Source organism: Seriola dumerili, unplaced genomic scaffold (genome assembly GCF_002260705.1).
Source record: "Seriola dumerili isolate Sdu_G_001 unplaced genomic scaffold, Sdu_1.0 BDQW01000052.1, whole genome shotgun sequence".
In the NCBI taxonomy this organism is placed as follows: Eukaryota; Metazoa; Chordata; class Actinopteri; order Carangiformes; family Carangidae; genus Seriola; species Seriola dumerili.
In genome coordinates, this window is record NW_019174307.1 from 547,902 (window position 1) to 561,326 (window position 13,425).

The 13,425-nt window shown below is 40.0% G+C and overlaps 1 protein-coding gene across 2 annotated transcripts in view; it reads left to right on the forward strand.

The window, feature by feature from the left end:
- The window catches only part of dpp10 (dipeptidyl peptidase like 10), a 236,935-nt gene that overhangs the window by 210,549 nt on the left and 12,961 nt on the right, over window positions 1-13,425 (forward strand). For both annotated transcript variants that reach the window (XM_022740268.1, XM_022740269.1), the window contains exons 13-17: window positions 1,541-1,648; window positions 8,444-8,535; window positions 9,296-9,343; window positions 10,502-10,623; window positions 13,125-13,169. In XM_022740268.1, the coding sequence (XP_022595989.1) occupies window positions 1,541-1,648; window positions 8,444-8,535; window positions 9,296-9,343; window positions 10,502-10,623; window positions 13,125-13,169 (415 nt within the window). The remainder of the gene's footprint in view (window positions 1-1,540; window positions 1,649-8,443; window positions 8,536-9,295; window positions 9,344-10,501; window positions 10,624-13,124; window positions 13,170-13,425) is intronic.

Sequence of the window (13,425 nt, forward strand, 5' to 3'; positions counted from 1 at the left end):
AGCATTGATGCACAAACAGTCGACAGGGACGAGGCATCAGACAGAAACCTTACCTTCGACCTCATTACGAAAGTCACTGTCTGAGCTATGCAAAGTGACATCTGCTCACTTTTGGAAACAAGTACTGCAGACAGATGGAGTTAAAATTGAGCTCATCAAAGGTGTGTCTGGAGAACAGAACACCATGCCAACTGTTGAACATGTGGGTGGAAATATTCTGCTTTGGGGTTGCGTGGCAGCCAGAGGGACAGGACACATTGTATGGCCAGAGGGAAGAAAAGATTCTGCTAAATATCTGGATGCAGTCAGTCAAGAAAGTGACAGTGAGGAGAGGCTGGCTCCTACATCAGGACAAGGATCCAAAGCAGACCTCAAAATCCCCCATGAAGAAAAACACAAGCTGAAGCCCCCACAGTCTCCAGTCTGCCCAAACGTCTGCGTATGCCCCAAAATTACTCTTTAATCTTTTCTACTTTTAAAGTACATTCAATAAAAAGTAATATTAACATTTGAAGAATTTTTTTATGTCTGTTTGCTGCAGGGGTTATATTTACTTCTATTCAATGCACAATCAACAAAACATGGATTGCACTACAGCAAATTAATCCTGCAACTAGATAATGTCTGGGTTCTAACAAGGAACAGATTTAAAATAAAAACGGTCAAAATATATGCACCAGTTCATCCTGAGATATCTTCACTTTTAGTCCCTCGTATGCCTCAAGCCCCTGAAACACTAGATCCTACATTTCCCATAATGAAACTAATAGCAACTAAATGCAACTTTCAGTTAAACTACCTACCGAGCAAAAACTCATATCTTTCAAACACCATGTCTCCAGTTTGTAATGGAGGCTTTTCCAGTTGTAAAATTTAAATCCCCAGATCCAGTCCCAGATAACCCTGATGACATCACTATGACATCAGCAGGGTTATTTTCCCAGATTTGTGAGAGCCCATCCAGAGCCACAGACATGTGTAGTATTCGCTATAATAAGTAAACTGGTGTTCATGTGCGAAATCAGTGAGTGGAGTGCTGTGTTAAGTGCAGCACTTGCATGAATGCACTTTGTTACTTTTAACCACTGTTTGAGTTGCCAGTAGATGGTACATGGTGCTGCGTTCTCTCTGCTGGTCATGCTTACCTTTCATTACCCTTCCTGGAAATGGATTCACACATTCAGTGTTACATCAGTCAGCAGTCTCAGCAGAGGCAGAATGGAAATATATTTGTATGAAATTGTTGCAGATTACTACTTTTAGGCTAAAAAAGTTGTTTGGCTGTGGAGGATTTTTGCCCATCTCTCATTATCATCATCATCTTTATCTACTTCATGTTCATGCAGTCGGAATCAACAGTTAATGGAATGGAAGCCACTGAAAAAGGCATACGTACAATTATGTTTCACACCTTTTTGCAACAATGAATAAATATCAGACACGGTTGAAGAATTTGCCCAATGTTTAGATCCAGGCTTAAATAGGAATGTGTTTATAGGTGATAGATGCTGTGCAGTTGATGCATCTTTGCTTCTTGCAGAACCAAGAACCGGTGTTCTCCAAAGACGGCAACAGGTTCTTCCTGACGGTTCCGGTCAAACAAGGAGGTCGTGGAGAGTTTCATCACATCGCCATGTTCACCACACAGGTGACGGTCCAATTTATTGTCAACTTAACTTTATGTTGGAGCTGTTGATAGCCACAGTTTTCACACACATAGACCCTCCATTCTTATACGATCATGGACTTTAAATAAAGATGAACGTAACCATAGGTTTTGACGGAGTGGTTTTGAAGCTCAGAGTGAGCTGCTCCGCCGTCACCATCTTGGCAGTGCCTGACTCCACCTAACTCACAGCTAATTCCAAAATGGGTGCGGAGTGTGTGTGTGGAGCTGAGACATCTGTGCATGCCGGTTGTGCTGCTCACCCACCTGTCACTCAAAGAGGCCACACCTTCAGTTATACATAATTTTAAGCCTTAATAAAATGTAAACAGGTGAGTTATATAAACAGATGTCATGAAGGAGGAAATTAGCTCTAGAGACCAAAACAGTTTTTGTACCAGGCTGTAAACATGTTTATTTCTGCTGTAAAAATGAACATTTTAACATGGGAGTCTATGGGGACTGACTCACTGTTGGAGCCGGTGTCTAGTGGTCATTAGAGGAACTGCAACTTTTAGCATTATATTGTTGGCTTGCATAGGATGGATGTTGTGTGTTGCCATAACTTCAATAGAGCTGTTTTATTTAAGCTGCAGTCGAGTGTATGCTCTCAAATAGTTACCATTCTGTCATTCTGTTGTTGGACCATTAATTGAAGTTTTGCCATAATCAAGAAACTCATTTATTTACTTTCCTCCGACCCAATATAGACACAAAATCCAACAAATAGAGCCTGTTCTCATCAGCACAGATATAAAAACAAGTGGCATGTTGGATTTCTGCACTGTCAGTAGAAACTGGGTTTTTGGAGGGCAGGGTTGGTGAGCTATAAATAGTGTCTGTGGTGTTTTTGAAGCGCAGAGGTTACTCACATTTTATTCCAATTATAGCAACATTTTCTCCAATAAAACATTCGTGCAATATCAGTTGTTGGATTAATAAATCACTGGCTGAACCAGCAGAATATAATTACATCTGAAAAATGTTTCTACAAATAAAAGAACCAGTGTGAAAATTGTGTTTATGAATGTGGCGCCCAAATGAGTGTTACAGATATGATTCATGTTGGTGTTTTTAGATCTGTCACCTCTGTGGTTAAGGTTTGGGTTTGGTCATGGTCAAAATAACTATTTGGTTTGGGTTAGGGGTTGGGTGGTTGATGGTGGTCATTGGTTAAAAAAAATTGGTCAAACGAAGTCCAAAGTATTAAACATAGCAGACAATGCTGCTCAACTTCCAGGCTTCATTGGAGAACATTTCTTAGATCAGACTGAACGTGTTGTACATTCACTCAGCAAACATTGAAGTTCACTGAACTCACTGTCATGTTGACGAAGCCAGTGTGTGACATGAAGCATGATCCTGCTGGAAGGAGCCACTAGAAGATGGTGAACTGGGGCCATGAAGGTTGAACATGGTCAGCAACAATACTCAGACGGACTGAGACATTCAGACCAGGATTGATTGGTGTTAAGAAGAAAACATTCCCCACACCACCACACCTCCACCACCAGCCTGGACTGTTGACACAAGGCAGGTTGTCTCCATGGATTCAGACTCTGACTCTACCATCTGCTGCCTCAGCACAGATCCAGATCCATCAGACCAGGTGTTCATCTGTCCAGTGTTGGTGAGTGTCAGGTTTCTGGTCTTGGTGACAGGAAGACTTACCTGATGTAGTCCATCCACCTCAAGGTTGGACGTGTTGGACACTCTGAAGCTTCTCTCCTCACCACAGTTGTAAAGAGTGGTTATCTGAGTGACCGTAGCCCTTCTGTCAGCTCCAACCAGTCTGTCCATTCTCCTCTGACCTCTGACCTCTCTCAATGGCACAGAGCTGCTGCTCACTGGATGCTTTTTGTTTTCCCTCCATTCTGAGTAAAAACTATGTGTGTAAATCTCAGGAGCGCAACAGTTTTGGAAATACTCAAACCAACCCATGTGACACCAACAATCATCTACATGATTTAATGCATTGTAGGCGTACAGGTGTTCCTAATCAAGTGCTTGATGAGTCTATCTAACAATTAAAACAAAGTCTGACACATTTTTCCTTTGTCTAAAGGGCTGTAGCCTTCAACAGTTAATAGCCCGTAACGTTATCAAATTAACATGTTACAGGTTCCCCCAATCTCTCTACGGTGGACACTGGCTTTATTACACATAACTTATCTACATGAACTGCTGGCAACACCTGCTCAGCTGAGACAGATGTCCCAGGGATGCACATATACTGTTGCATTTGTTTTATAATTAGTTGGGCCCTTACAGTCGGTCAGCAAACACGAGTAACCTCATTAATCTTATTAAACAGTCGGAGACACCACCTAGTGGCTCCAGCAGGTACCGCAACAACCTACAGAACATTTTCTGGCAGTTACACCGCACATCCTTGTCTAATGCATTGCTGAAAATAAAAATATATTTTTAACCAGCACTACTTTTGTGGCCCTACGAGAATGTCACAGTACTTTTGTACAGTCCAGTGCTCCTGACAGATCATAGTAATGATTCACACAGCCAGTGGACGTCCCACTCAATTGCCGTAGCAACTTTCTATGCCTGAAACTTGACTGGGTGAGTTTGTGTTGCTTTTGTCGCAGGGTTTGTTTATGTAAGTAAATTTGTACTTATTTAAATAATATTTGCTTTGCCGTGGTAGCAGCTTGATAAAAAAGCTCTGTTTCATCATCCAACAACCTTGGAGGAGGAACCAGAAACGAATGAAAACGAGATAGTGGAGGAAAATGAAGAAGGAGAGAGTGGAGACCCCCTGTTAAAGCATCTACATGCAGAAAACGTTTCAGCCATTTTTTTCAGTCATCCATCTCCCCGGCGTCTGACAGAACACATATGCTCTATTTCAATCAATCCAGCGGTCACGTAACAGTTTAACATTCTACTCACATGATACGCCCACAAACACGACCGAAAGCACAGTCATTCGCCTCCTGTGGAGATACGCTGCTGCTCTGCTAACGTGCCGCTCACGCTACAGCTCCTCTGTAGATACAGTGTTGCAGTGTGTTACAGTAGCTCCTCCAGTGTTCCAGGCAGTGTTAGCCAATATATGCTGTGTAAAAGTCAGTTCCCGCCTCAGAGAGCACTGGTATGAGCAGCACTCCTGGATGAAAAGTCTTTCATTAAAGATGTCACTTTTTGAAGATATGCTGTATCCTGGTCTGTGTTTGTTTGTCAAGATGTGAGCTGTGTACTCTGTCTGTTTATCAGCTGTTAATGTTTGTGTCAGCTGTCTGTTTCTCTCTCTGCCTGCCTTCTGTCCTCTCTACTATTCCTTTCAGAGGGCTTAACTTAGTTTTTCATATTTTTGTTTTTAAACTGAGATTGCTGTTGTGTAGCACTTTTGAATCATTAGAAGTCTTTCTACTGGGCATGGTACTTCAGAATTGACTTTGAAATACCACATACTGGTCCCCAGCCTTGTTTATTCTTGTATTAACTACAAACCTAGCCCCAGTAAGAAACAAATCTGGATGTGCATATGATTTGAATAAATTGTTATACCGTCATGGTTTCGCTTAATGACAGCTGCATTCTATGCCCAACCATCCACCTGGCCTTTTCCCTTAAGGCGTGTTCATATTTGCCTGGAGTGTTTTTCCCGTATATGTTAATTTGGCCTAAAAAAACTGCCAAAATATCGTCTGGCACCATAGCAACAATCGCATATGTGTGGACTGTTCCTGTGTGTTTCTAACAGCATATACTTAAAATCCCCTTTCAACTTTTACTACTTTAAATGTGTTGAGTAATAAAGAAGAAATTGGAGAAACAACTTTTTTTTTTGCAATAATTTGCAGTTACTACAGTGGTGGCCAAAACTATTAGAACACCTGACAGATCTGAAAATACTGACCTGTTTTTTTGCCTCCAAAACATGATTTCATTTCACAATGTTCATGAAACATGCAGATGGTTGCTCTGAACACAGCAAATATCAGATGAAGTGAGTCCCACTGTTTTTATCCACTGTTAACTTTAATATCTGGTATGTCCGCCTTTTGCAGCAATTACAGCAGCACATCTCTCTGGCTTAGTGTCAATATATTTTCTGAGAACTTCAACACTAATGTTACCCCATGACTTCTGCAACTCAAGCCAAATGCTTTCCTTTGAATGTGCAATAGATCTGTCCAGTTTATTTTCCAACTCGATGGAGTTGAGGTCTGGACTTTGAGGGGCCAGTCCATCATTTTCAATGTTCCAGCAGATTCCTTCTGTCGCAGGTAGTTCCGGCAATAGTTAGAAGAATGTTTAGGATCATTGTCCTCTTGGAAAATAAATCCAGGCCCAATAAGACGACTCCCAGATGGTTCTCCGTACCTCACCAGAATGTTGTGGTATACTTTCTTATCCATGATGCCATCAGTTTTCACTAAGTCACCAGTTCCTGAGGCTGAAATGGCGCCCCACACCATAATACTACCTCCTCCGTGTTTAACTGTTGGCAAGAGACACTCATTTTTATATCTCTCCCCCTCCCTCCGTCGAACATACACTCTTCGCCAAAGTGTTCAAACTTGGACTCATCAGTCCACAACACTTTGTACCAATCTTCCTTTGTCCATTTCTTGTGTTCTTTTGCAAATTTCGGGCATTTCACTCTATTTTTTCCTCTTTCAGTAATGGTTTCTTTGCTGCTGTTCTGCCAACAAGTCCTTCTTCTCCCAGTTCCTGACACACAGTTCTTGAAGACACTGTTGCACCATTAGTCACTGTGGTGTTGATCTCGTCACGCAGTTCTCGTGAGGTCTTTCTTCGGTCCTTAAGACCGAATTTTGAGATGCTTCACTTGTCTGTCTGAAAGTTTATTTTTTCTACCTCTCCCCTTTCGGTTCTGGTGTGAATTGGCGGTCTAAAGTGTACTTTACAGTGCTTGGACTGCATCTCAAGTCCTTAGCTATGCGGCAGTAACTCCAGCCAGCATCAAAAAGGGCCTTTATTCGAACCTGTTGCTCACTCGTTAGCTCCTTCTTCACCTTAGCCATGTTCAAAGAGCAACATGTGCTTCAAGACTACTTCTAGAGGCTTTTGATTTATACCAATTGGTGGTTTGGCCTCAGTGACAAAACCCTGATGTTACCAATCACTTAATGAGCAGGATAGGCCTTGTACATTCAAAAGAATCACACAGCTGTGTCCTAAGACTCTTGCATCACCATCAATTTAACCACAATCACACCTGACAATGATTACACAAGTAATTTGGCTTCTTCTGTGAAGGAACATGATGATGGTGTGACATTGATAGTGAAATAGGCCTAGCTTGTTTTTTGTAAGGATTTACCTATTATCTACCTTTTATTATTAATTACCTAAATCTCCTTATGATGGCTCTATTCTATGGTTTATAGAGCATGATGATGACTTTGTAGATAATTTATTCGTTTTATGGGTATTTTAATGGCCAATTAAACAAAAACAACTGAAACTTCTTAAATATNGTCCACAACACTTTGTACCAATCTTCCTTTGTCCATTTCTTGTGTTCTTTTGCAAATTTCGGCCATTTCACTCTATTTTTTCCTCTTTCAGTAATGGTTTCTTTGCTGCTATTCTGCCAACAAGTCCTTCTTCTCCCAGTTCCTGACACACAGTTCTTGAAGACACTGTTGCACCATTAGTCACTGTGGTGTTGATCTCGTCACGCAGTTCTCGTGAGGTCTTTCTTCGGTCCTTAAGACCGAATTTTGAGATGCTTCACTTGTCTGTCTGAAAGTTTATTTTTTCTACCTCTCCCCTTTCGGTTCTGGTGTGAATTGGCGGTCTAAAGTGTACTTTACAGTGCTTGGACTGCATCTCAAGTCCTTGGCTATGCGGCAGTAACTCCAGCCAGCATCAAAAAGGGCCTTTATTCGAACCTGTTGCTCACTCGTTAGCTCCTTCTTCACCTTAGCCATGTTCAAAGAGCAACATGTGCTTCAAGACAACTTCTAGAGGCTTTGGATTTATACCAACTGGTGGTTTGGCCTCAGTGACAAAACCCTGATGTTACCAATCACTTAATGAGCAGGAGAGGCCTTGTACATTCAAAAGAATCAAACAGCTGTGTCCTAAGACTCTTGCATCACCATCAATTTAACCACAATCACACCTGACAATGATTACACAAGTAATTTGGCTTCTTCTGTGAAGGAACATGATTGTGTGACATTGATAGTGAAATAGGCCTAGCTTGTTTTTTGTAAGGATTTACCTATTATTTACCTATTATTATTAATTACCTAAATCTCCTTACGATGGCTCTATTCTATGGTTTATAGAGCATGATGATGACTTTGTAGATAATTTATTCGTTTTATGGGTATTTTAATGGCCAATTAAACAAAAACAACTGAAACTTCTTAAATATGCCAAGTGTTCTAATAATTTTGGCCACCACTGTATATATACCACCACTGTATACTCTATATATATTTTATATATATTATATGTAATCACATCATGTATCTGAAACTCACTTCACTTTCAGTCTGAACACATCTTAAAAGATTTTGCATAGTAATGTTACTTCCACCTATGCCGCTGACAAACAAATGTTATTCACATAACTACAGGAAATAATACACCTATGTCATTATACAAGTATAGACCCAGGCCTTTGAACAAATGACTAATGCTGTTGTTTCTCTGGTAAGAACTCAAGGTCTCTAATGTACATCATACAGCTGAGGTCTGAGCATACAGAAGAAAAAAAATAACATATTAGATGGACATATTCAAATAAATATCCTCATCTTCCTCTGTTTCTCTCAGTTCAGAGCAGATCAAAACGAAGTCCGGCATCTAACATCAGGAAACTGGGAGGTGACCAGGATCATCGCCTATGATGAGAACACTGACAACCTGTGAGTTTAACCTGTTTCAGACAGGAAGTTATTTAAAGGTCCCATATAGTATAAAGGCAGATGTCCATGTGTTGTTTGATCATAAAGCAGGTCTAGGTTCTATATTAATACTGTGAAAGTATCAAAGCCTCAGTCCACAGAGAAATGCACACAGCCTGTATTCAGAAAACTGAGCCTTAAAACCAGCCGTCAGGACTTATGGAACTTCGTGATGTCATAACAAAACAGTCACCGCCTTCAGCCATGCCCCAAAGCCCCGCCCACCTGGACCCACCATCCAACCTTGCAGGATTTGGTTTCTCTTAGTGTTTTACCTGAAATCTGATATATTTTTATTGGATCATTCAGAAAACAGAAGAGAGGCTCAGAGCCTCCTCTCTTCTGATTGGCTCACTGACCTGTTGTTACTAGAGCTCCAGAGAGAAGCGTGAGAGAGGAGATGTAACACTCCATTGAGTTTGTTTTTTGTTCTTAAAACCATAAATATATCTTCTTATGGATCAACACTTCAAAATAAAACACAGGAGAAAATATGGAGCTTTAATCATCCGGTCTGTCCACTGATGAGTCACACATGAGACGAGACAGTGAAGGCTACAGTACATTTTCTCCTTTTCTCTTCATTTCGCTGTGAATACCACACTGGCGCTGTACACAAAAGAGTGTGTGTTTTGCAGACAAATGACAAAAGACATAATGAGGATTAGTGTTTAATTGAGCACACCTCTTTAATCTTATTGTTTTTGTTTTCTGTTGACAGTTATTTTCTCAGCACAGAGGGTTCACCACGAAGACGACAACTTTTCAGGTTTGTTTTGCACTCGGTCGTTATACAGCACCCACTGTTTACAGCTATTATTCTTAAACATCTTTCCAGTGTGCAGTCACAGAGTGTTTTGATTAAATAAAATATATTTTTGACATTTGTCAACTTTGCAGGGCTCTCGCAAAACACTCTTATTAAACTGGTGTTTGTATTATGTCTGCTCCGTTTTTGTTTTTGAATACTACCATTTCATTTATAGTGAATACAGTATCTGCACATTAGTATCATTTTGTCTTTTAATTACTATCAACACTTAAAAGATCAATATCTACAATGAATTTCTGACCATGTGACCACTGTTTAAAAATACATAACACAACAATAGAATATTATTGTTGTGTTCTGGTGAACTCCACTCCTTCATTATAATACACACAGTCAGCGTAGATTGTTATGAAATAATATGACGACTGAGAAATTCTCACATTGGAGAAAAAATGTTTTAAAGAATAATAATTAATTAAGAATAATTAAATATAATAGTTTCATATCAACTGAATAACTAACAGTTTTTGGAGAATTGACAATGAAGTTTTTGCTATGGTGTGTAACCTGTATCAGGTTGTGACTACAAGAGGGTGACATGGGATTGGATGTTTCACTCCTGTCCAATCCCACAAAAATACTCCTGTCCCATTCCATTGTTGGCAATGTGTTTTTCACAGGTTGAGAATTTACTTGTGGTGTTGGATGTTGCTGCGTGCATGCAGAGATGCAGTTTAGAGAGGGGAGACTGTGACCCCAATTTACCAATGTTCCCTAAACGCCTAACATACAGGCAATCAGTAGACACTAGCTAGACGGCTAACACACGGAGAAGCCCCAAGTCTCCACTGAGTTACTGTAGCGCAGCAGCTCCGACAGGTCTGTGTCCAAAAGTTTGACAAGAGTGGTTCTGATATAAGATGTATGGGCTCTGCAGGGAGCAGCCTCTCTGCCACACACGTCATGCACCATAAGTGATAATGACTACATAGTTAATACTTGTTAGCAGCACAGGTTCATATTTGGTTTTGGGGATTTTTAAGGGGATTTTTTTCACCATAATGAAAAGATAAAGTAAAGCCAACACCACCCTTAATGGTGATAAAGTTTTGTGCACCTTGTCTTACTTACTAATTTAATATCTTCTCTCCTCAGTGTTAAAACTGTGGGTCTGTTCCCACGACGGTGTTTAACATGCGAGTTAAATAAAGCTCACTGCCTGTACTTTGATGCTGACATCAGCCCCACAAACCAGCACATCATCCTCCACTGTAAAGGTAGGCTATCCTATTTCAAGGCTCCTCCAGTGTCTGTTGTTAAACTCTCAGTGTGTGCTGTTTCCATAATGTGACGTATTTCCAAGTGAAATGGGGTTTGAGGGTGAGGTGTAATTACAAGAATGGGTCTACAGAATTGTTCAAGGATTTGATTTCATTGTTCAAAAGCAGGAATTGGTGCTGGATACCAGCTGCAATACAATGGCAGACAATCCATCTCCACCCACACCATCCTCAACACAGTTCTTGATTTTTACACAGAGAGAAACTAATATATAAGTTTGAATAAAAACTGATATCCAAACACAGACTTCATGTTTTTGCTCTGCAGCCAACAAGTTAACAAAGTGATATGCAGTTTTCTATGATGGGAGGGTATAGCAAGTTGCCCCGCATCACTTACGGTATAAATATGCTTTGTTCATTCAGTAAATGAAAATATTTCTCATTATGGCTTTCCTTGAAATAAACTGCCTGACATCAGCACGTTGTATCATCCATTGAATGTCTCTCCAATCCAGTATCACTGCATTGTATATTAAAGCCTAGTTACAGTGTTAGTGTTTACTTCCATAGTAACCCATTGTTCATGAGATCGATACAGATGATAAAATGTGATAATATGGGTGGACGATATACCGAATATTCACCAACCATGCTGTCTTCTGTTTACAAACTGTGTTACAACCAATCAGACTTTTGCCTAGTTCATTTGGAGCACCCTCATTCCGCAGACGGACTGTAACTCCACTTTCTTGGACTGCAGCTGGTGATGGTGGTTGTTGTTCTGCTCAGGTGGAGAACTGGTTCATGTGCTGCTACACAAAGCTCGCCAAACCTGCAGAGCAGAACGAGGACTGCTGTCGCTGGCTGCTTAACAGTTAACAATGGGCTGGTTAGCAGCGATTGAACTTCTAAAATTAAATATTTAGATATGGCACCCTTGAATGATGTGATCTGAACGATTCATCTGAAAAGTAGATCATATGCCAAAGTAAGATCATCCATACTTTCAACACTGTTTTTGTTAAGCGTCAGATTTAACTTGGTTGTTATTTCTCCTTTTTTGCATGCAAATTTAACATAGTTCCAATAGAAACCACAAATGAATAAACAGTAAACAAGAATGTTTTAAATGTTGCATGGATTATAATCGTCATAATGGTGTGATTCTATGCATCAAAGGGTTAAATTGCACATTTATGGAGTGCTTCAAAATATCGAGATATATATTGCGTATCACGATATAGCCTTAAAGTATTGCGATATTGTTTAAAAGCCACATCACCCAATCCTATGTGATAATCTAAGCATCTTTGAGTGCACTAAACTTAATAAATAATAAATGAGTTCAAATTAATGGTACAATTGAAGACAACACTGCAGCAGATGATTGCAGGTAACACATTCAAATCCACCTTTTTGAAATTAAAATTATATTGCTTTATTTTCCTAATTTATTCAGCCATTTTCTTTCCAGCAGAGATCATCTGGCAGATGTCAGGGTTTGCCCACTGTAATCTGTCACCCTCCATCTATTCAGTTTTAAATTCATCTCTCATCAGTTCCAAATGAGAGGCATAAAATGAAAACAATTAGCCACTCTATTGTGTATAATTACTTTTAGCTAGCGTTATGAGGTAGCTTATTTAATAGAGTGTAACTCCTCATACTGTTTGTGATTTCAATTTATTTTTGCGCAGATGAGATCACCTCATGCTCAGAAGCATTTGGGCTTTGGTGAGGTGATTTATTGGACAATAATAATGTTCCAATTCCCAAAAGCAATAAAAATTATGGAGAAAGCTAATTGTCTTCCGAGGGCCAAGTTCACGTAACCCTGACAAGCTTGTCCTGACACCTGTTTTCATCAAGAGCTACACAGGCCTTTTAATTCCACTCATAAAATGATTCTGATTGGTTTCGTGTTTTCAGGCAGGTACATGCACATAACGAAACCATTTCCCTACGTGACTCAAGAATGCAAAGGTCAAAGCTAATACAACAGAGAAGTTCAAGAAATGAAATGGCAAGCAAGAGCTGCAGTTTGTGTTTCAGTGCAAAGACGGTGGAGCAGGAGGAATGTGTTTGTGGAGGAGTTTTGCAGCTGCCAGGGGAGCCATTCATCCGTGGCTCAGCTTTTGAGCGAACCTGCCATCCTATTAACCTCTGACTAAGTATTTTGCAAAAGGACATTGAAAGGAACTGGCTTAATTTGACAGTCTGAGGCTATTAGGGAGGCAGTATGGGTGACCTTTAACCCCTAATTGATGCAGGTAAGTTAGGGTAGGTGACAAGCAAAATCGAGGAACGACTGCATGTGTTTGACTTTTGTGTAACTACTTTAGAGAAGCAATCTGTCACACAGTGTCCTTTTATTGTTCTGGTTTGAACAACACCAAAGATTTCACTTTCTAATTTTTAAATTTATACACAGCACACACTGCAGAGAAACAGGATAATGTTTAAATTACTTACAAGCTTCTTTTTTATCCTTTTAGGTCCTGGAGCCCCTACTGTGATCTTACACAGCCTCAATAATTCAAGTAAGAACTCCATTTAGTCTTGTGGGAAAGACGGGGATGTGATGACCATCTTAATCACTGTCTGCAGGGTGCCCTAGTTTTTCACAAGAAAACCAAGACTGAACCCACTGGAAGATGTGGTTTCAAACATCTGTCAGAGTCACTGATCAAGACGATGCAACTTATTCAGCTATGAAAAAATAAGCAGGAAAAAAAAAAACTCATTCTGTTATTTTGCATTGAAAAATTCTGTCTGAGCACAATCAAGTTCATCATG